This window comes from Acyrthosiphon pisum, chromosome A2 (genome assembly GCF_005508785.2).
Source record: "Acyrthosiphon pisum isolate AL4f chromosome A2, pea_aphid_22Mar2018_4r6ur, whole genome shotgun sequence".
NCBI classification, from domain to species: Eukaryota; Metazoa; Arthropoda; class Insecta; order Hemiptera; family Aphididae; genus Acyrthosiphon; species Acyrthosiphon pisum.
In genome coordinates, this window is record NC_042495.1 from 77,080,844 (window position 1) to 77,102,716 (window position 21,873).

At 29.9% G+C, this 21,873-nt stretch overlaps 1 protein-coding gene across 2 annotated transcripts; it reads right to left on the reverse strand.

Moving 5' to 3' along the window:
* Positions 1-8,775: 8,775 nt before the first annotated feature.
* Positions 8,776-13,696, reverse strand: LOC100569909. Of its 2 annotated transcripts, XM_008185481.3 has the most exons (3): positions 13,470-13,696; positions 9,524-10,595; positions 8,776-9,370 (listed from the first exon to the last, which is right to left on the reverse strand). In XM_008185481.3, the coding sequence occupies exons 1-3, from the start codon at positions 13,509-13,511 to the stop codon at positions 8,793-8,795; spliced, it is 1,692 nt and encodes a 563-aa protein (XP_008183703.1). In that variant the 5' UTR covers positions 13,512-13,696; the 3' UTR covers positions 8,776-8,792. The 2 variants fall into 2 exon arrangements, with proteins under 2 accessions (XP_008183703.1, XP_016660377.1); XM_016804888.2 differs by having other exon boundaries at positions 8,776-10,595.
* Positions 13,697-21,873: the final 8,177 nt, after the last annotated feature.

Here is a 21,873-nt window from a genome sequence, read left to right on the forward strand (position 1 = left end):
TCTACAAGTTATTATTAAAACCCATCTGGACTTATGGATTACAGTTATGGGGATCAGCCAAAAAAACTAATATAAATAAAATCCAGACCTTCCAGAACATCACCCTACGCAGATTAGCAAATGCCCCACCGTATGTATCCAATCTAACCCTCCATAATGACATGCGCATGAAAACAGTCGAAGAAGAATTGGTAATTTATTACAAGCGTTTCTTTTCACACCTAGCCAACCACAAAAATCCACGAATTAGGAATCTAAACACTTTAACCTTGCCTGAAACACCTCGCCGTCGCCTGAAAAGGAGATGGTGCAGGGACCTCCTAATCTTATAACCTCCAACGATCTATTCCTAGTTATTCATCTCACTCTTATTTCCCCACTAAGTCTTAGATAACAATCCATACTCATGCCAAGTGTTGCTAATGGGTGACTTCTTACTCCCGTATTATCCAGTATTTTTCTTTTATTTCTCTCTGAAAATAAGCTTATTGTGCTTTTAGTATAGATTGTTTAACTTCTTATAAAAATTAAAAAAAAAAAAAAAATACCATAGATAAGTATATAATATAACTTATACCTAGACTGACATACAGTCTCTGCTCAGAACCGTTTTTCTTATACAGTGATATTATATCATTGAATTCAAATTGAATACTATCCATTATACAGTGACCCACTCGTAACCTACTGTACAGCAGAGTGACATCCACTTACCCACCTTTTTATTTTCAATATGCATAAAAATTCCAAAAACAAGAACAAACAAAAAGGAGGACATGAAAGGGAACAAGAGAAAAATAAAAAGCTCTTGTCTGTGATTGGGCAAAAGTGTGAAAAAATTAATTCAGATTTCAAAGGCAAGTATTGACGTATTGTAGTATGCAGAGTTGAGCCAAATAATATTATCTAGATAATTATTCGAATAAGTATAAATTGGAATAAAAAAATATTCGAATAAACATATTTTATAGTAAAATATTATGTAAATAAAATTGTATTTAAATGACGCCCTACTCTGGCAGTATTTTATTACTTTTAATTAAAATTTTTAATTTTTAAATTTTTGTCAATGCATAAATGCTCATGCAAATAAGCTGATGGTATTACTTTTGAGATATCTTTTTCCACATTGAAGTACATAAAAAATAAACTACGGAACTCGATGACTAATGAACATTTAGGAGAATTTATGTTAATGTCAATTGAAAAATCAATACTCATAGAATTGGATAACGATGTCATTACTAACGAGTTGGGCAGTAAAAGTAATTTACTCAGCAAATTGTTATTGTAAAATATTATTTAATAAATTTCCTAAAACAAGAAGCTTAAGTGTTTTTATAATATATAGGTATAAAAAATAAATTTCTATAGCAGTGATATATTTGTGTAAATATAAAATAATACCTGTGTTCAGTTATAAGATTACTTAAAGGGAGTTTTTTAGTTCAAATAGGTACTTGATATTATAATGAATAAACATTTTTATGGTTGATACTACCTACTTTACAATAGAAGCTAGGAAGAATATAAAATGTGTATGATAATAAATTGATAATATCTTCTAGCAATATTTAGGCTAAATAAATTGTTTTATACTATACCCAATCAAAAAATGGTAAGCACACATCTAGCAATAAGACAATAAATGGTAAGAAATTAAATTTGAAAAAAATGGCCTGAAAATATCTGTTTGCCCGGTAAGAATTGTTAAGCCACTCCACCCCTGTTCAAGAGTATCGAGAAATCGAGAGAAAACTGCATCTAATGTAGTGCCATATCTTGTTGTAGATTGCAAGGGATCATTATTCATTGTCAAATTAAAATTATCTTTTAGAAACTGTAATAAAGGCTGTGATTTTTGTGTAGCAGCAAAGTTAACGTTTAAGTCTCCTGTCAATATAAGAAGTAATTCATGATACTTTTCGTTTAAAATAAGTGAAGCACCTTCACTGTATGATAACAAATGAAAGTGCAAGAATTTTCTTATATTTTCGACTGTCTGATTTGGTGAAATGTAAACTGTAATTAAAATAATATTGCAGCCTGTATTATTGGTATATCGTGTAGCACATATGTTGATACGTCGCCAACTTCAGATACAGCTGCTGTTGTAGTCATAACGTTTTGCATTATAAGATCCATATGAGGAGTGACTACATTAGTTGAATCATTTTCGTTATGGTATATCGCTACCCCCCAGTTCTTGTATTTGATCTTTTACATTTTATTACGCAATTGAAATGTGGTAAGTCAATGGATTGTTCTTCGCTCAAATTTGTTTTAGAAATAGGTAAAAAATTACATACAGAATACTATCGATGATGTCTGCAGCATGACTCTGCAGACCTTGACAATTTATAGTAATAAAAATTAGTATCACTATCACTCATTTTGCCGCGATAAAAACTCCAGAAGGAGCATGCAATCACGTATAAAAAGTTTATCACTTCTTACATAAAATAAAATGTAAAGCGGTGTCCGGCGATACGTAGTTAACCTATATACAGCACGACAAATGAAGACGCGCTGTGTATACACAGAGTTGGAGAAAATGAGACGAAAAAGAATCTATGTCTGCGCGCGCACAGATGCTGAAGCACGTGCACGCAGAGAGAACGCGATAAGAAGAGAGAGAGAAAGTGAGTGAGAAAGAAGGAGAGAGCGGGAGAGGAGAATCGCAGCTGCTATGCGCACGCCCCCACTATGGCCCGTCACCCCTACCTATATACGCAAGCCAAGCCGTATGTACGCTCAGCCGCTCCTCCTCCTCTGTTACCTCGATCACTCTTCGGACGGACGTTCAACAAAATAACGCTAAACGTGCGCAATAAATGTCTCACTTTAAAATCCTGCCTTAAACTCAAAACCCCGAGTTTCCCCGCTAAGGACGAGGTCCCGATGGTGTCCCGGACCAATTTCCAGCAAAACATCAAAATCCAAAAGGGGGGAGGGGGTGCTCCGGTTCCCTAAATCGGAAATCGATAGTCCTAAGCATGAGGAATAGATCACCCTTGGTCCGGGGTGTGTAAGTTGAATAGCGGCTGAGTTATACTTAACTGAAAATGAAAGGGTGGGGGCTTAGTTCCAAAATAGTTTAAAATGGTCTATAAACTTAAAGAATGAGATCTCCCTTGGTTTGGGGTACCTAAGTCAAATAGCCGCTGAGTTATGACCGGGTAAACAAATTTCTTATTAAAATTAAATATATCTTTTCGGACGGACGTTCAACGAAATAGGTCCCCAACCAAGCGCGCACAATAAAGTTCTCACTTTAATTACAATATTAGGAGTATGAAAATAAAAAAAAAATATCTACCTATAACAGTAAATTATTTAATGTGAAAAATTGCATTTCTTTTCCTTAGCCAGCTTTTTGAAATCGGGAACCCGTGGAGAACAGCTTATTCGCAATGTGTCCTCAAGGTGAGTCTGTTAATTTTGTCCGATATTTGTTTTTCAAAAAATTAACTCAAATCCGATTTTTTTATGAAGCCATCAAAACTCTTATATAAATCTTCTCCACGAGTCTTGCCTTCAAATGTCAATATTGCTAGTAACTCTTCTCTAAACACTTTATTTTCAATGTCAAAGAATCGCACGAAAATTGACATTTGTTCAGAATCAACTAAGTCATAGTGCAGTAACACGGTGAATTATGTAAAAATTCAAATAAACTTTTTTTGTTTTCAGTTGCCAACATTTCTGTCCTTGTGTTACTCCTTGCCGACAAAGGAATATATCTTGGATAGAAGTAACGATTTTTTTTATTTTCTTGAAAAAGTGCAGTGGCCACTTAAACATACACTCTTTTACTATATCGGAATCGGAAAACGGTTTTTGGTGCTTACTAAGAACCCAGGACACATGCAAAGTTGCTTCAGTTGATTTATCTTGTTCACTCGTACACCGTATAAGTGTAGCCGTACCTACTATTTTTGTAAGATAACATACATCCATGGAGCTTATTTTTACGCACTTCAATGCCTGGAGGAAATTTTGTGTGAAAATCTTTACGAGTAGTTTCATAATGCCATTTTAAATTTCCACTTTTAATAATAGCGACAATTGAATAGCAAATTAAACCCACTGGAATGGCTCCAACCCTTTCAGCCAATAAAAAAGAATATAGTTCAGTCCACTCGTTTATAAACTTCCTATTTCCGCTGTCAATTTTGTGTTTTTTACTCAACATATTGAACGGATAATATAAAGCGAAACACGCACTGCATCCACCGACGAATGTACACGTGCTAAATCGTTAACTAAATTGTTATTTAGAAAATACTGGAGATAGACAAATAATATAACTATTTCAATGGATAGTAACGATAAGCTATAAATATAATTTTACGACGTCGGTTCTTCGGAGTTCTTAGAAAATAATTGAAATATTCGGCATTGTCGCAACTCAGCCATCGGCCGATAACATTGTAATAAAACCGATTATTAACTGCCCGATAAAATATTTACAATGAATTATGATATAACTATACGTTTTATAAATTAAATAAAATAAACATTCTCTTTTAATAATAATACTATTACAGTAAATAACATAATGAAGTACAATGTGTTGACAGGGTCCAAAGTTTTGCCTTCCGCGGTCCGCCAGTTGCCGATCCCTGATATAGTAGGTGCCTTTTAAAACATCGGGTACAACATTAGCATCCAACAAAAGCATCTAAAATTATTAATGCATGCGTAATTTTTCATAATATATGTATTGGAAATAATTTACCGGAACCATTTGATGGGGCGATAAATGATGTAGACCAGGGTATACATTACAGGAGGATGACTTTGATCACCGGTTTGAATTTTGCGAATTGCGAGTGGTACCTTGGCTGCTTAGAAGAGGACCCGCAGCTCTATCGTAAGATTTTGTGGACAGATGAGGCGACTTTTAAATTGAATGGTACAATCAATCGACACAATTGTGTTTATTGGAGTACGGACAACCCAAACGTGTGCATTGAGAAACAACTGAACTTACCGGGCGTGTGTGTTTGGTCCGGAATTCACACCACAGGGTTAGTCGGGCCGTACTTTTTTGATAATAAACGTACCTAGAAATGCTGGAGGACCTACGTGGGCAGATGGATGAAAACCCTGCACTGGCAAGCATTGTCCATTTCATGCAAGACGGCGCCCCACCGCACTACGCGCTCATTGTGCGTCAGTTTCGAGATGCGTGTTTCGGTGATTGGATTGGTAGGCGTGGAAAAATTGAGTGGCCAGCACGATTCTGTGACCTAACACCCTGCGATTTCTTTCTCTGGGGCCTACTGAAGGATCGCGTCTTAACTAAGCATCTACTCACGCTCCCAGAAAAAAATCATCGAGGAAGAATTTAACGAACTCCGAACACAGGTCGAAATCCTGCGCCGCACATGCCGTTCTGTGGGCTCTCGTTACCGCAGATGCATCGAAAAAGATGGTCATCAGTTCGGGCATAACCAGTTTCTTTTTGTAATTATTAAATATAAAAAAAATCTATAATATCTAATAAATCTATATACAATATACATATTTAATTTGTTGAGTTAATTGGGGAACCTCAAACTTGTCAGCCGGACGTAGAATACAACATCAAATAATCCACACGTATTTCACATGACTATTCGACAATTGACAAACATACAATTATTTTATATAAATTGTTTTAATTATTTATTTTAAATTTTTTAATATTATTAATATTTTAACTCTGTATTTTTATAATTTAATACTTTATACAATGTACCTATATTTATTTAAAAATAATTTCTAGTAATTAATAATGATAATTTTTTTTTTTAATTTGCTTTAAAGTAAATAATGCTAACTTATAATTATTTTAAAAATTTTAAATATACCTAGGTAGGTAAAAAATTAATATTTTTCAATAATAATATATTGTATTATATGTTATATTTATATGTTTTTATTTTATTGTAAAAGTATTATTTGTTTTAGTACAATACATGTTTTAAAAAAAACATAGAATTAGAAAAATAAAGCACCATTTAAGAAAGTGTTAAGGAATTAGGAAACATTGTCATACATATTTTCAAATAATAACATTGTTGAAAATATTAGCCACTATACTAGTCACAACAGCTAGAGCTGGTTGAACATTTTTATCGGTGAAATGATAAAAAAATTAGAAAAGAACGACATAGTGCCAGAAGATTTTTTAATTAGGTATAGATTTATGTATAATTTTTTATTTTTGTTGAACTTGAAACATTTAATGATTATTCAGCCCTAAAAATAAAAATTTAAATGTTATTGTATATTATGTACCTGAATTACTTTGAATGATTAGATTGTTATTACATGGTCGATAAATTGCAATCAATCTTCGGTTTAGTACATATGATTCAAAATATACATAATGTGACGAGGTGTGGCGGATCGTTAATCTTAAATTCTTTAAATAAACGATCTACTAACATAATATCCATTGATATGCTTAAAATCTTTAAAAATGCAAAATAATGGAAACTTAGTCAAATATGCAAACATATGCAACATACATTTTTGTATTTAGATTGTATGTACTATGAAAAGATTTTTAATATGCAGCTGTCAGAGAAATATGCAAATGTATAAAGTTCTGTGCCCTGATCATGTTTATATACATACATATTGTATACAATATATTCATAAATCACATATTGTACTAAACTATGCAGTTTTTCCATAAGTACATAACTACCCAAAATGTTATCTTCTGAATATTGCTTATATACCTACAGTGAAAACTGTCTAATGCGGACCCTAAATAAAACGGAAAAGTATCCAATCTATAATTTTTCTTTGATCCTAGCATGTTTCTATAGTTTTATATACGTCTCATGTTGAACCTTCATAAAACAGAACGATTTTGTAGGTGCCACGCAAGTAAAAACCTTGCGTACATAGGAAATTTGACACAAATTTTAAGTAAATAATATCGAAAAGAGTATTAAGAAAATAGTTAAGATAAAATTGCACTATACACATATTAGTTATTATATTTACATACAATTTGGTTTTGTATCAATGTAACAATGTATATACCAGCAATACAAACTCTTCCCGTAGCTATGAATTATAAAACAGTTATGCACCAACACTCATACACTGTAGGTACCTACAGTTTGCTTGTACAAAGTGACGTCCATTTAAATATAAAACCTGAATGTTGAAATGTATTACTTTCATATAATGTATTATGTAATAATAAAATAAGTCTATTTGAATTAATGAATAGCACAATAATAAAAATTATTCATGTTATAAACTAATCTTGTAATAAGAAAAATATAATTTAGAATCAAATTGATATTCTGGAGTTTTTTCAGTTTTATTCAATAAGCGAAATTTTCGTTTGGTCCCATGCTATTCCACATTACATAGTTTTCACTGTAAATGTATTTTATGTTTTTTTTGTCTAACCTTCTTGCAATCTTAGATCTGATCTTGCATTTGAGTCCCCAACTAGAGATATACATTCCTACCAGAAATTAATTAAAGCTAATGGAAAATTAAAAATATTTTATGGTTACCTTGAAAATCTTTTAAAAACGAAATTGTATTAAAAATAGTATTGTTAAATAAAAATAATGAGCTAAGGAATTCAAATTGATATGTTATTGAAAAATCTAAAAAAATCTATTATTACAATATAATACATAATATAGCAGAAATAAAAAAAAAAGTATTTCATTGTATATTGTCTGCTGGTAAAGGAGTCAGCTATATCCAACCAACAGCATCTGATTTAAATAATTGTATAGGTAACATTTTCAGTAATTAATTGCTATTGTTAGCAAGCACTTGGCTTTTCCAAGTTACATAATTTTGGCTCTAATGTCAACCGGGAAATATGCACATAAGACAGTTTTTTTTCTAAATATTTACTATAAAAACAAACAAGATTTATATACCCATACATAACCTTATATAATTATGTAGTATACATATTACAAAAGTAAAACACCAGTTTTAAGATGCAAATGAACCAAGATGAAAATTACTACTTCACATTCCTTGTGTAATTCATATTAGGATTGTAGGTCTCACCTTCCAGGAACAGTGGACAAAAAGCACTGAAGAACCTAGGTACTTTGTAGTCTATTGGATTACACGTTAAATGAAAAACAAATAGATAAAGCTATGAAAGACTTGTAATACTAATTTTAATTTGTGAAAATATACAAAATATATAAGAATAAGATATAAAATAGATATGATTACATAAATTATCATTAATTTCGGAAGAATATTTAATTAAGGATGATAAAAGATCAGGTTAGTTTTAGATATTACTAAAACTAATTTATAACAAATGCTTTACCTGAAAATAATTTTTAACTTAAAATTTCTGTATATTGCATATTATACAGTATTTTAACTAGTTGGGATACTTCAATAAATAGTTAACACTCAATTATTATTCATTAATGTAAGCGATTTCAGACAAGTGAAAAGTAATAACAAAATAATTAATACCTGGACTTCTCCTGAATTTTATTTTTTAAATATAAAATTTAGTCACAAATATAATACTATATAGTATATATGTATACATTATTATTTAGCTTTATCTTTAATAAAAACAATTAATTAGTTATAATATGTAAAAAATAAATCAAAACTAAGCTTTAACAATATAAAAAAACTTCTTATTAGCGTTCTGCACTAATTTATTATATAATAAACTTTAATTATACATATATATAAATAAAAACTGAAATACCTTTGTAATTTACAAACACTTGATTAAAAGCCTTTTACATTTACAGATTTAAATTGGAATAAGATTATATTGTCTCAACTTTCAAATCAATCATTGTACTTAAACTAACAAAGATGTGAACATTATCTGAAGGCAAATCATGAAAAACTATAATAATATTATTGTGTTTAAATATAAAATTCCTCATGGCATCTACAACTGTTTGTCTATAACTGTAGTGTGATAAATAATCCTTTACTTTAATATCTTTCTTTGTTAATTGATTTATTAGATCTATAGCTTTATCATTGTAGCATATTAATTCAATTGATTGAGCATTATTTTCCCCATACAAAAAGTTCAATTTAAAAAAAAATGTCAGAAATAAGACATTGCGGCATCTTAGACATTTGTATTCATTGTTTAAATCGTCCATGTGTGGTGTTAGAAAAGTTATTGGAGTGAAAGTATAACATTTTCTACAATATCCTGATACTAAATTGATAGAATCATAATCATCATTTAAATATGGTTCAATACATATTGGTTTGCAAGGTCCAATACACCGTAAGCTACTCACACCCAATACTTCTCGATTATTGACATTAGTAGAATCTGTTGTATTTTGTGAATTGTTTGAATTAAATGGCATGCTTTGAACATCTGAAATTTGAATAGGCAGATTAGTTTCATTTATGAAATTTGTCTCATCTATACAAAGAGAAGACACACGAGGAAGCCATCTGTTATTATATTGTTGGACTTGGTTATATGTTGGAGGATTTGGTTTTATAATTTTGTTAGGTTCATAATTACCATTCATTTGAGCTTCATTATTATTATTATTCATATTTTCATTGTGAGATGAACAATTAGCTCTTTTATATATATTATTGTCATTTTGGTCTGGCTTTGTTTTTAAACATTCAGGACTTGATGGCGAATACGAAATATTATCATCACAAGATGGCTCGGATATATGTTGAGTTGTTGGAATTTTCTCAAATTTTGGAATAACTTTATGGGCTTTTAAATTTGTTGATTTTCCATTAACACATAGTGAAAATATACCTGAATTATTAGAATGAATCACTTTTATGTTATATAAGATTATTTGTTGGTCCAATAGCAGTGAAAGAAAATCTTGAGATGGTTTCTTAACTAAAATATCAACTTTATATGAAAACATATCAGATTTTACACCAATCATTGTTTCATATCCAGAAATATTATTGAAATTATGAATATTATGAGGATATTTGCGAACTCTGATATAACATTTATCGTAGCTCTGTATTCTTAACAACATAAATTCTTCATCTGTGTATCTTATGATTGCTTTTATATTACCGAATAGTAAATAAATACCTGGACCAGTGATTTTGGCTAGATTTTTGTTTTGTAACAAATTCGAATATTCTAAAGACAGGTCTGTTAACTTCAATAAGATAATAGAAGAGTTTTTTTCTGGTCTAACCGAAATTAAAGATTTGCTAATAGAAGAATTCGTCGAATTCCCAAATACAAGTCCATCAATTATTAAAATTCTATCTTCTTCATTTAAAATTTTAATGAAGGTACTGATAAACTCATTTATTTCATTCCTTACATTATTGAATGCTACGTCAACGAGTTGACTGTTTTTTTTAATTATGGAAAAGCCGAGTTTGCAATTCACAACTAGTTTATTCATGTTTGCTTCAATCAGAACACAATCTAAAACTTTAGGATTAAAACAGTTGTTTTTTAATGATATTCTGTTAATGTTTTTAGAAACTACTTCATAAATACTGGTCTTATATTGTATCTTATTAATCTTGAATAATCTTAATATGTCCTCTTCTGTTTTAAAATAGAATGTTTTAATTGGTACATACTTTATGGTATCCTAAAAAAAAAAAAAAAAAAAAATAATACTTCATTAAAAAAATACTTAATTTAAGCTAAATAATAAAATTAAATAGTAAATACAAAACTTCATATTTTTTATGTGCACAATATATAACATTTAAAAACCTAATTGACAAAATTTAAATCAAATGTATGCACTGCACAATATTGTTAACCTAACACAAAATAGGAAAATATTCTCTACTAAAAGTTATATGGGATTCCATCAAGCCGGGAATGTGTTATTTTTTATTATTTATTTTTTATGTGTTATTTTTATTTTATTTTTTGGGAGGACAACGAAGCAGGACCCACTTTAAATGTGTTTTGTGTAGTTCAATCTGTTGAAGATGAAAGTGCATGTAGTGATGGGATTAAAAAACAGATGATATTATCATAAGAAAATCACAAATATTTCAGCAGTAATTAATGAAGCTATTTTACCAAGCTCAGTATTTATAACGAAAAAAAGAAACATTATTTACAAGTTTTCAGGTCTTGTTTCTGTTAATGAGAAATAGATTGATCCATACCTACATAAAATCATACCAAACCTACGTAATATTTTTTTTTTGTAAATGCAAACCGATTTGTAAGGAGCATAAAACATTCACATGCGTACTGTGTCATCAGAAAAAACATTTCAGACTGCTCAGGCCCAGATGAATAATAATGATTACCTAAAATATTATATAACTATGTATAAAAATTATTAATTAATTTTTATTGGTTAACAATTTATAATTCAGATGACGTCACATCCACATAATATGTCGTAGCCGTCTTACAAAGAAACGACATAGACAAAACGCGTTTACGCAGTTGGTGTAGAACTCACTCAATTTTGCTTCTAGAGTAAAAATACCTATTATAAAATTGAATTGTAACAATATTTCTGAGGACAACTACAGGACACACTACAATATACAAATAGATCTGCAGTCTGTCAGTAATGTGCATACCTATGGTTATTTATTATTATTATTTTTTTATATTTTATTATATTAAATATTAATTCATATATGAATTATTCTTGACATAGCAGAGTTCTGGCCACCTGCATAATTTTAATTATTATTTTTTATTTTTATTTATTATTACCATATTTTTTATACATTTTATTTTGATCGCTTGAATTGTTCTGTATTATCATAAATGTATAACTTTTTTAATAAATGTTTAATGTATTATTTATCTTAAATTTTTATACAAATTATTGGTTATCGAAAATACAAAATGTAAGTGGCGGGCGTCAACTAAACTTGAGTGGCGGGGTAATTGCCTTTCTGGCGGGGGTCAACTAGTCCAGTACCCAAAAAAAGTTTTTAAAAATAGTATTTGATTTTAAATTGATACTTTCAAAAAAGTATTCAAATACTGTGCCAAAGTACTTTTTTCAAATGTATTTAGAATACGTATATGAGTACATAAAAAGTATTTGAATAATTTTACTCAAACACTTTTACTCAAGTACTTTAGGAGACTGAATTGTCTTGGTAATGATGTGTTATTCTGTTTAATATATTTTGTTTTTTTCATTTGTTTTGTATATTATGTACTTGTTCCATTTTATTTGTTTTTAATAATACGATGAAATATTAAAATACACAATAGTTTAAGAAACCTATATTCCAGCTAAGGATATAAATAAAAGTTATAAATCTGGATATAAATAATATTTTGTGTATACCTAATCTACTTAAATCTACTTTTATATTTTATAAAGTTGTTTATCAATTTTTAAGTTTTGTATACAGATTTAAAATTATTATAGATGATCTGTGGTATTTGGTAATCATGGTAATCTTAAGGTATCTCAGTAATCATAACTAATCATGGAAATCTTGGGTAATCATGTTAATCTGTAGTCTGGTGTAAACATTTTCCACCAGTGATTTACCCTCTATTTGATATCATTGAATTCAAATTTAACACATCCATTAGCCATTACAATGGCTTACACGACATCTAATATACAACACAGAGCGGTACCAACTTAACCACTTACACCAACGTTAATTTACCATAGAATGTAATAATAGATAGATATTTGTAAATATAATTATTAATTTCCTATAGCCAACCTCTGAATAATTTCTATTAGCTATATTAATAATATAGAGTCTGCAGATTAGAAGTTAAGATATATTTTATAATTTGAACTTATTTAAATTTTAAATCAATAGTAGGTAGGTATGTCATCAAAGATTATTAAGATTTTAGAATACATTTAACTACATATTGTGTTAAAGTTGAACAATTCCTAGGTATACAGTAATTATTTTTTATACAAGGTTGAGTAGGAAATACCTACACACAGATTTAAAACTAAGCAACCCTTAATGACATACATTATTTTAGGTACTTATATAAAATGAACCTTTGTCTGACTGACCAATTGACCAACTAAATTCTTGAAAAGGACACACTCACTAAAATAGTATAACAGTTCAACAGAGGAATTCAAGAATTTCTAGTCTTACGAAGAAATAAGTACACATAGAATAGGAGAAAAAAAGAAATAAACATTAGTAGGTAGGTACATTTATTTTTTCAATCTATCTAATATTTTTACCATCTAATATTATCAATGAATAATAATAAATAAATACGATTAATAACTAATGATTAATAAAATAATATTCACAAATATGTATTAATTCGTTTATATTTTTAAATTTTTATGTCAAGCCTTAGCCCATATTTCACATTACTTAAAGGTCTAATTATCCACGGAACTTTTATGGAACTTATAGACGTGGATGACGAGAAATTTCTGTACAACACATGTACAAACGTCGCCATACGATTGTTATTATAGGTACTGGCGGACCTTCAGACATTTATCTAGGTACTAATCAATATTACTTACTGCCGACTGATCCATAGCTATACTCGTACACGGTGCGGACATCACTGACCATCAATTGTACGCAACAAGTATAGGAATTAACGAGAAACGAAGAAAGAAAGGCACAATTCACAAATTGCGGTAACAGAAACACGACAACAGATAGCGGAAACACGACAAACATCCGCCAACAGGAGTAATGACGCGATGTCGATAATACGGTGGTGTACACTCGGCGTTGAATAGTGAGTAGGAATTTAATGTGAGAATTGTCCACCAGGAGCGCTAAAAAACCGATTCTTTAAATAATATATATATATGTAGCAGTATACGCTTAAAATTTAAAAACTTTAGGAACGAATATAGACTCTAGTATGTATAATATGGTATATATGGTATACTTCCAAGTGATTTTTTGAATTTTTTTTGTTATAATATTATGTTAAGTAAATTATTTTAGACAATTGTACAATCTGTAATATAATGGTTTACAATAAGCACAAGTGATAAAAGTACAAGTATAGAAAAGACAGAGGGTAAAAGGGAACAAAAGGGTAATGTAACAAACAGGTTAATAATTACAATTATTTACATCAATTCAGACAGGGGGGATTAGTGAAGAGACCATCCATTGATGGGACTTCGTGACATGTGGTGGTGGGGGTTAGTCTAAAAGTAAATCACGACACCACGTTCGTTTTAGTCGCCTTCTGGGGTCACCAGGTATAGTGGTGGCAGTGGCGTGGTGAATATCTTTCAAACCCTAAGCAAATTATTTATACAATGAACCACCCACTACCCCCCACCCCACCACAAACTATATATTATAATTTTCTGTATGCTATTTCTGAATTTTTGTTATAAGAAGTCATAAATAATTTAGTATAAATAATACGATAATAATTAATAATACATAAAATAGTAATAATATAATTAAAAATATAAATTAACTCGGATGACTTTTGAAGCAGTCTTTTATGCAGTAAACATAAGCCTTGCTTATATGTAAATGTGTTATTAGAAAATAGAATTTATAATGCATTAATTATAATTAAAATTCAATACATAAAAAATAATATAGGTATATAGTAATATCATTATTTATTTATAGTATCACATAAATATAAATGTATTTATTTATTTATTTAAATAAAAGAGCTCTTTCTAGCAGTTGAGAAGATTTACCCAATCTATCTAATGCTTCTTCTAAATCAAGAGCAATATCTTTTTCACAAGATAAAAGCATTAAAGATTCCAATCTCTTTTGTCCGATGGTTGTTCTTAGTCTATTCTTTATTATTTTACCTAATTTAATAAAAAAAAAAAAACAAGTATTTTAAGAGTATAAAAATTACTTTTTAAAACAAATAACTATTAGGTACCTAAGTAATAAACATGTATTATAACAAATATATAATGATGGTTCAAAATTATTTGAATATAACGATTTATAACTAGTAAATACCAATATGATAATAATAATGATATAATACTATAATATTGTGTCCTTAAGCATAATATGTATAATTATGATTCATATAGAATCAATAATTAAAATAACACATAAGTTATAATTTTAAAAGGTACACACAATAATTAAATAGGTATATAAAATTTAGTTCTATCTTACCTTAGAAAATACTCGTTCCGCAGAAGCAGAAGATGCAAGAATAGTGCCATGGCTTTAAAAGCTAATTATAAATTAGGAAACGAAGCCATTAAACCATAACTACTCATCATTTGGACCATTCGAGAAGCAAAACCAAATTGTTTATCATTCGTATGAGAAACTTCTTCATTTTCACTTTCACTATGAATCTCATCATTCTCATTAATATTAGTTGACTGTTGGACAGAGATTTTAGATATTTCCGGATTAGTAACACCAACTTCCAAAGATTCAAAACTTTCTGCAAAAGCCAAATATTCAGATTGTAAATTGCTTACATTTATTTCAGGAAACCATTTATGAAGTTCTAAAAATGTATTTGGAAGAAGAAATGAGTTTTTTGCTGCATCTTTAATACTAGCATATGATAGTCTACTGAGATCTGTTAATATATCGCGACTGGATTTAAAACGACTCTCTAGTGTACCAATTATTTTATCCAAAGTATAGAAATATACATTTATCTTAAGCTTGTAAATAACATTAGTGGGAGCTTCATATCTGCAATTTTCACCAGGCATTTTTGTTTTTCTCCTTATTCGATCTTCTTTTAAACTAGTTTCTTCTAAATTATGTAGTGTAGCAAATGATTTGGCTTCATCCATTAAGTTGTTAAATATTTCTTCAGTTCTTAATTTTTTTCATTCGATCTTGTGCACTAAATGTAATGCTTCTACAAAGTCCAAGGTTGATGATTGTAGGTAATTTGAGATTGGGGTGGTAATATCAAATATTTTTTTCATAAGTATCATTATTGCAATAAATTTAAATGAAGCAATATTTGGATAAAGACCCTTTGCTTGGCATGCTGTGCTAGTATCAGGTGACAAGTATTTAAGAAAAACTACATTTACTGCACGATCGTGTGAGGTCCAACGAGTAGTGGTCAAACTTTTCATTCTTTGTACCTACTCTCATATTTGAGTATAATGATAGTTGAGCTTCAACAAAGTCTGCTGTTCGTTTTCTAGCTGACATGAATGTAGTCAAAGCTTGGATATTAGAAATAAAAATTTTAATATCTACGTTAGATTCACATACATCTACAACAACTAGATTTAGTATATGCGCAAAACACCAAATATATACAGCCCGTGGATTCTGTGATTGGATATGAGATCTTAAACCTTGGTATTCCCCTTGCATTGTACTTGCGTCATCATATGCTTGAGCGATGAGTTCTTTTTTCCATTCTAAATGGTATTTTGCACATATATCAGAAAATAAATTAAATAAACCTTTGCCCGAAGCATCTCTAGCTACTTCTAACGCAACCAAACGCTCTTGAATAGTTTTATTATAAGTTACGAATCTAACAACAAATGCCAATTGCTCTAGCTTAGACAAGCCAGTTGTAGTGTCTATGATTACAGCAAAAATTCCACTTTTTTTTATTTCAGAAAGAATTTGTTCCCGAACCATATCACTTAAAATCTATAACATTTTATTTTGGGAATACTTGGAGAGAAACGTTAGGCGATTCTTTGGTGCATTTTCACTAATTTTGTTTAAGTGACATGAAAGGTAAGGATTATATATTCCCAATAAATGAACAAGCTCCAAAAAATTTCCTTGATTATCAGATGTTAACATTTCGTTGTGTCCTCTTAAACTTAAATTTTGTCTGGCTAAGAATAAAACAGCTCTAAAAATAGTAAGTACTATTTCTCGATTTTCAGCCACAAGTTGGTTTTTATGAGTTTGAAGTCCCATATCTACTCTTTGACAACTAGTGTACATTCCTCTGTTAATTTCGGAAGTTAAATTATATGGCTTATTTTCATGCAATTTTATTTTTTCACAAATCATGCTCCAATTGTTTGAACCTTCTGTTGCTAATGGTTGCTTTTGTGCTTCAGGAGTCCCAAAAAGTTTACAACTAGTACAGTACATTTTATCATTTATTGGAGAGTATGATAACCAGAGGCGTTTTACTTTTATATGGTTTATAGTTTTATTGTAATAATGTTCATGAAATGATAGCATAAGGAAATTTTTTTCCTGGCAATTCTAGAGGCTTTGGTTGACAAGGGCCCATTGTGGCAAGTACTCGTCTGTATTCTTCTGAAATGTTTGTCAGTTTTGCAAACTTTGCTGGATCGTTTGATATTGTTGTTTCATAAAGGATTGGATTAGCTTAGTTTTTTAATTTTTCAAGAACTTTATACTCATTTTTTATTAACAAAAGTTGTACTAAAACTAAAGTAAGTTGTACTTACCCGAAATTTAACTCATAAGAATAATCAAAAAGTAAGCACAAATTATGCTCGTAATGGGCGTACCTACACGTAATTCACGAAAAATAATAACTCAAATCAACAAACATGCCCGATTAACCAATAGCAACCAATATATTATAATATACTATTATTATTTTAATCTGCAACAATAAACTTTATTTTTCTTTTTTATTATTTAGTTTATTTTTTTTTTTGGACAGATTGCGCCACATTTGTATTTTTGACATCCATATTTCCTACTTTTCTAGTGGATTTTTCTAAACAAAATTGGTATGACCTTCAGCAGACTGTCAAGTATAACAGTAAAAAATTTCAGCCAAATCGGTTCAGTAGTTTTCTCGGTTAGCGCGGTCCAAGAAAACCCTTACCATTTTATATAATAGTATAGATATGTAATTCAATATACTTAATAATATTAATATAAAAAATATATTTATATCATACATTCATACCTTCTTCATTAGTGCACTTTATTACTGTTATAGAGGTATCTGCATTGATATTTGTTTTTGTACAACTCATATCAGCTTCTTCCCCTTCATGGTCTAATAATCCTAAATTAACATAAATTATGACTTTAACTATGAAACATAAATTTATAAATATATAATTATAATTTTAAATGCAATTAATATTTAATTCAATATACTTAATAATGTTAATATAAAAAACATGTTTATATCATACATGATACATTTATACCTTCTTCATTATTACCCAAACAGCATTCTGTAACGATAATATTATAATATAATTAAAATAACTTTATACTAATAGTATTCGCGATTATAATGTTATGACAATATTTTTAAACAAAAAATTGCTGTCTGGGTAGTGCACTTTAATACTGTTATAGAGGTATCTTCATTGGTATTTGGTTTTGTACAGATCAAATCAGCTTCTTCCTCTACATTGTCTAATAATCCTAAATTAAATAAATTGTTATTGAAAAAAAACTGTTGTCAATCATTTCAATTGTTTCAAAAAAATTACAGGTTGGTATCTATAATTATATACTTATATACCTTCAATAATATTTACAATAGGAGTGTCACATGTATCATCTTCTTCAGTATTGTTGGTTTCAGTATTACTCAATTCCTGCGTTTCATAATTATGAATATAAAAATAACCATTGCTTCATAAAAAAAAAAATAGGTGTCATATCACACCGTCTATACTTACATTAATATTTGTATGGGTTTCTATTGAATTTTGATGAGTGATTTCAAGCTCAATATTATTCTCAACACCACTGAATTCAGACATAGTTACACTAGTGACACTTAAAGCAGTATCCTGGTCCATTACATTTTCTTCCAAATTAAATTTAAAAAAGTCATTGATGACTGAAATTTATATTATAAAATATCATAACTAAATTTAAAAAAATCACCCAACAGGAATACAGGATCCAGGGATCGTTGTCCGTTTGTTGGGTAGTGCTAACCTAACTCATTTCGCTCGGCTCAAGGCAGAACATAGCAAAAAATTATAATTTTAAATGCAATGATAAACAATTGTTTTAGAAAAAACGATTTTAAGTAAAGGAAGGCGATCAATTAGCCTCTAAATATTATAAACTACAAAATTGTTTTAATTTTATTATATCATCAATTTACATTGCAGTATAGACGTATAGTACCTAATAACTAATAGATAATACTAGTCAATAAATTATAATAGGCAACTCTTAATAATTAGTAATAGGTAAATTAATTAATAGGTACCAGCACTTACCTTTTTGGCACATTTTTTTTGTACAAAAAATGATTTAATATCAGCACATCGTTTTTTTTTTTGGTGACTTTTCCAACAAGAATCTAAATGCCGCTGCCAGTTGACATAATTTATAGTGAGTTTTCTTTTGCCGCAACTACATTTTAGAGATGAGTCACCCATTGTTAATAAACACAGGACTTCAAATTAAAATAATAGTAGGTATAAGGTTAAATAGTATAATACGATATTGCAAACTGCAAAGAAAATGTATTTAGTTCAGTCGTCTTCTAGCACAAATGGCCAATGGGCAATGACTAATAACTAATAAGTTGTAGAAAAAAAATGTTAACAACGAAGCGGTTAATACTGTGCATAGTAATAATCTTGTTTCGAATCTTGAACTATTCTATGAATAGTATATCTATATAGGTGGGTATTGAATGTTCAACGATGTGTCACCGAAAATCTATATTTATAATATTTTATAATTATATTTGTATACTCATTGGTCATTACACATTAAACATTCGCCACATACCCGTATGCACTATTATTATTTATTTCCCTAGTTCATATTCTACTGGCTTGTCGCGGGGTATTTACAAAAAAATAACGAGTTGCCATAAATTCTATTGTACCATAGGATTTTCCTTTGAACTATCTACGTAGATATGGTACCATATTCCAATATTATATTTTTTTTCAATGCATACAAATTACAAATATTACAATTAAGTAATACATTTCATTATTTAAATAAAATAATAATATGTTCATAAATGATAAATACATAGGTGTTATTATATTTAGTGTACCGAAAAAAATATTTGGGTACCTATGAAGTCAGCAAGTCACACATCCAGACATTATTACGAATTGTGAAATTACGTCTATAACAATAACTTAAGACTACAGTATAAAAGATTATATATAATATTGAAAAATCTATACTACGATGACTGATGAGTAGGTACGGTACTGCTGCAATGAGAATGAGTCGGCGTATACGTATACACGTATACTGCTACGACGCCTACGCCCTACAACCATGGCACAATGCCACTATATAGTTGTATTAGTAGTAGTACTATACTCTATAGCAAGCCACCACTGCATCCTACAGTAAGTATGGACCTAAATACCAGTACAATTTCAAAAAACTAAGGGATACCCCCCCCCCCCCCAAACGTCGTTCACCACGCCACTGAGTGGGGGTGTATAGTTCCGAGATCAAGGGGTTGCGGTGATCGTGGAGATTGGCGTGCATGCGTTTGTAAAAATACTTGGCAACGTTTTTTACTGTGTGGATGGATGGATAGGTCTTTATGGAGAGTATCATTAGAGACATAAAATGGGGCTTTAGTTATTTTTCGTAGGCATTTGGATTGAAAAGATTGAATTTTATTAATATTGGAGGGTTTGGCAGCACCCCATAGTTGGATGCCATATATCCATATTGGTTTGAGGAGTAATTTGTATGTAATTTGTTAATACAAATTAACTTTTTATAATTAATAACAAAAAAAAGGAAGCTCTTAGTATTTATCTTAGTAAAAATCGAGCATTTTGAAGGATTTTGATGATTACAAATTAAGTTTGAGTGATTTTTTTATATAGTTAAATCAAATCAAGCATGCAAAAACACACATTTTGAAAAAAAAATTACAACAAATCTTTTGGTAGCTAAACTACATTTATGTCAAACTTACAGTTGTACTTTTGTATTAAAATCGCGATATTTTTGTGTATCTATAGATAGTCAGAAAAGTCAGATCTATAAACTGATTAATTCCATATACCTCTGAAATATTAATACCTAATGTGGTGGAGATATTATAAAGTATAGGTGACTATCCTGGTAAACTCCAGCTTTAATATCCTGAACCGTTGAATAATTATTTTTTTGACGAATGGAAAACGACCGGTTTTCAAGATAATAATATGATTTGATTATTAAATAATATGGCGAAGGGAGAAAGTTTTTCAATTTAAATAGAAGCTCGTCATGCCAAACGTGGTCGAAGGCCTGAGATATATCTAGAAATACCCCGGGGCCGTATTGCTTGATCTCGAAGGAGGCAGAGTGATTTTATCAGTGATTCTATGGATTTGGTGGATTGTTGTGTTATCAAACCGAATTGTGATTTTGGTAGTATACTAAGTTGTCGATTAGTGGTGTCATTTTATGTATAATTAGTTTTTCAGAAGTAGGAAGTGGGAAGTAAACTGATAGGACGATAAGGACTGGTGAGGTGCTTAGAGCAGTGGCGTGATTTCAGTTTTTATTAGACTAGGGCAACTTTTCACTGATTTTACTACTCAACATTTTTTTCACTCAGATTCTCATAGCATAGTGCCATAGTGGTTAAGTGTGTGTGTGTGTTTAAGAAGTATAAAAACTTTACAATTTTAAAATACTCGCATTAAAATTGAAATATAATAAAAAGCATATGAGGTTGTCTAGATAATAATCTTACCTTTAGATTTTATAAGAGGTCAATTTACTCTAATTTTTAAGCTAACGGAGCTACACGTGTTCTGCTTTGCGTATAATTTGCTGTTACGCATTTGTAAGACGGAGACAACGCATACGGGTATCACGTCCTCTTAAGGCCGAACATAAACCAAACCGACAACGATCAATCCACCACGTATAAAATGACGTTACCGTTTTTGTTGAAAATGAAAAACACGATAACCAGCCTCGCAACGCTCCCTCCACTGGAAATCCGTGTGTGGATACACGAGTTTTTAACGAACTTAGAATGAATTGGACATAAAAACAGAGTACTTT

Bases quoted from the DNA above. Each gene is read 5' to 3' on its own strand.
- LOC100569909 (XM_016804888.2), bottom strand. From the start codon at position 13,511: ATGTCCGCACCGTGTACGAGTATAGCTATGGATCAGTCGGCA. The intron at 10,596-13,469 runs GTAAGTAATATT...TTTTTTTTTTAG, and splicing joins TAGCTATGGATCAGTCGGCA to GATACCATAAAGTATGTACC.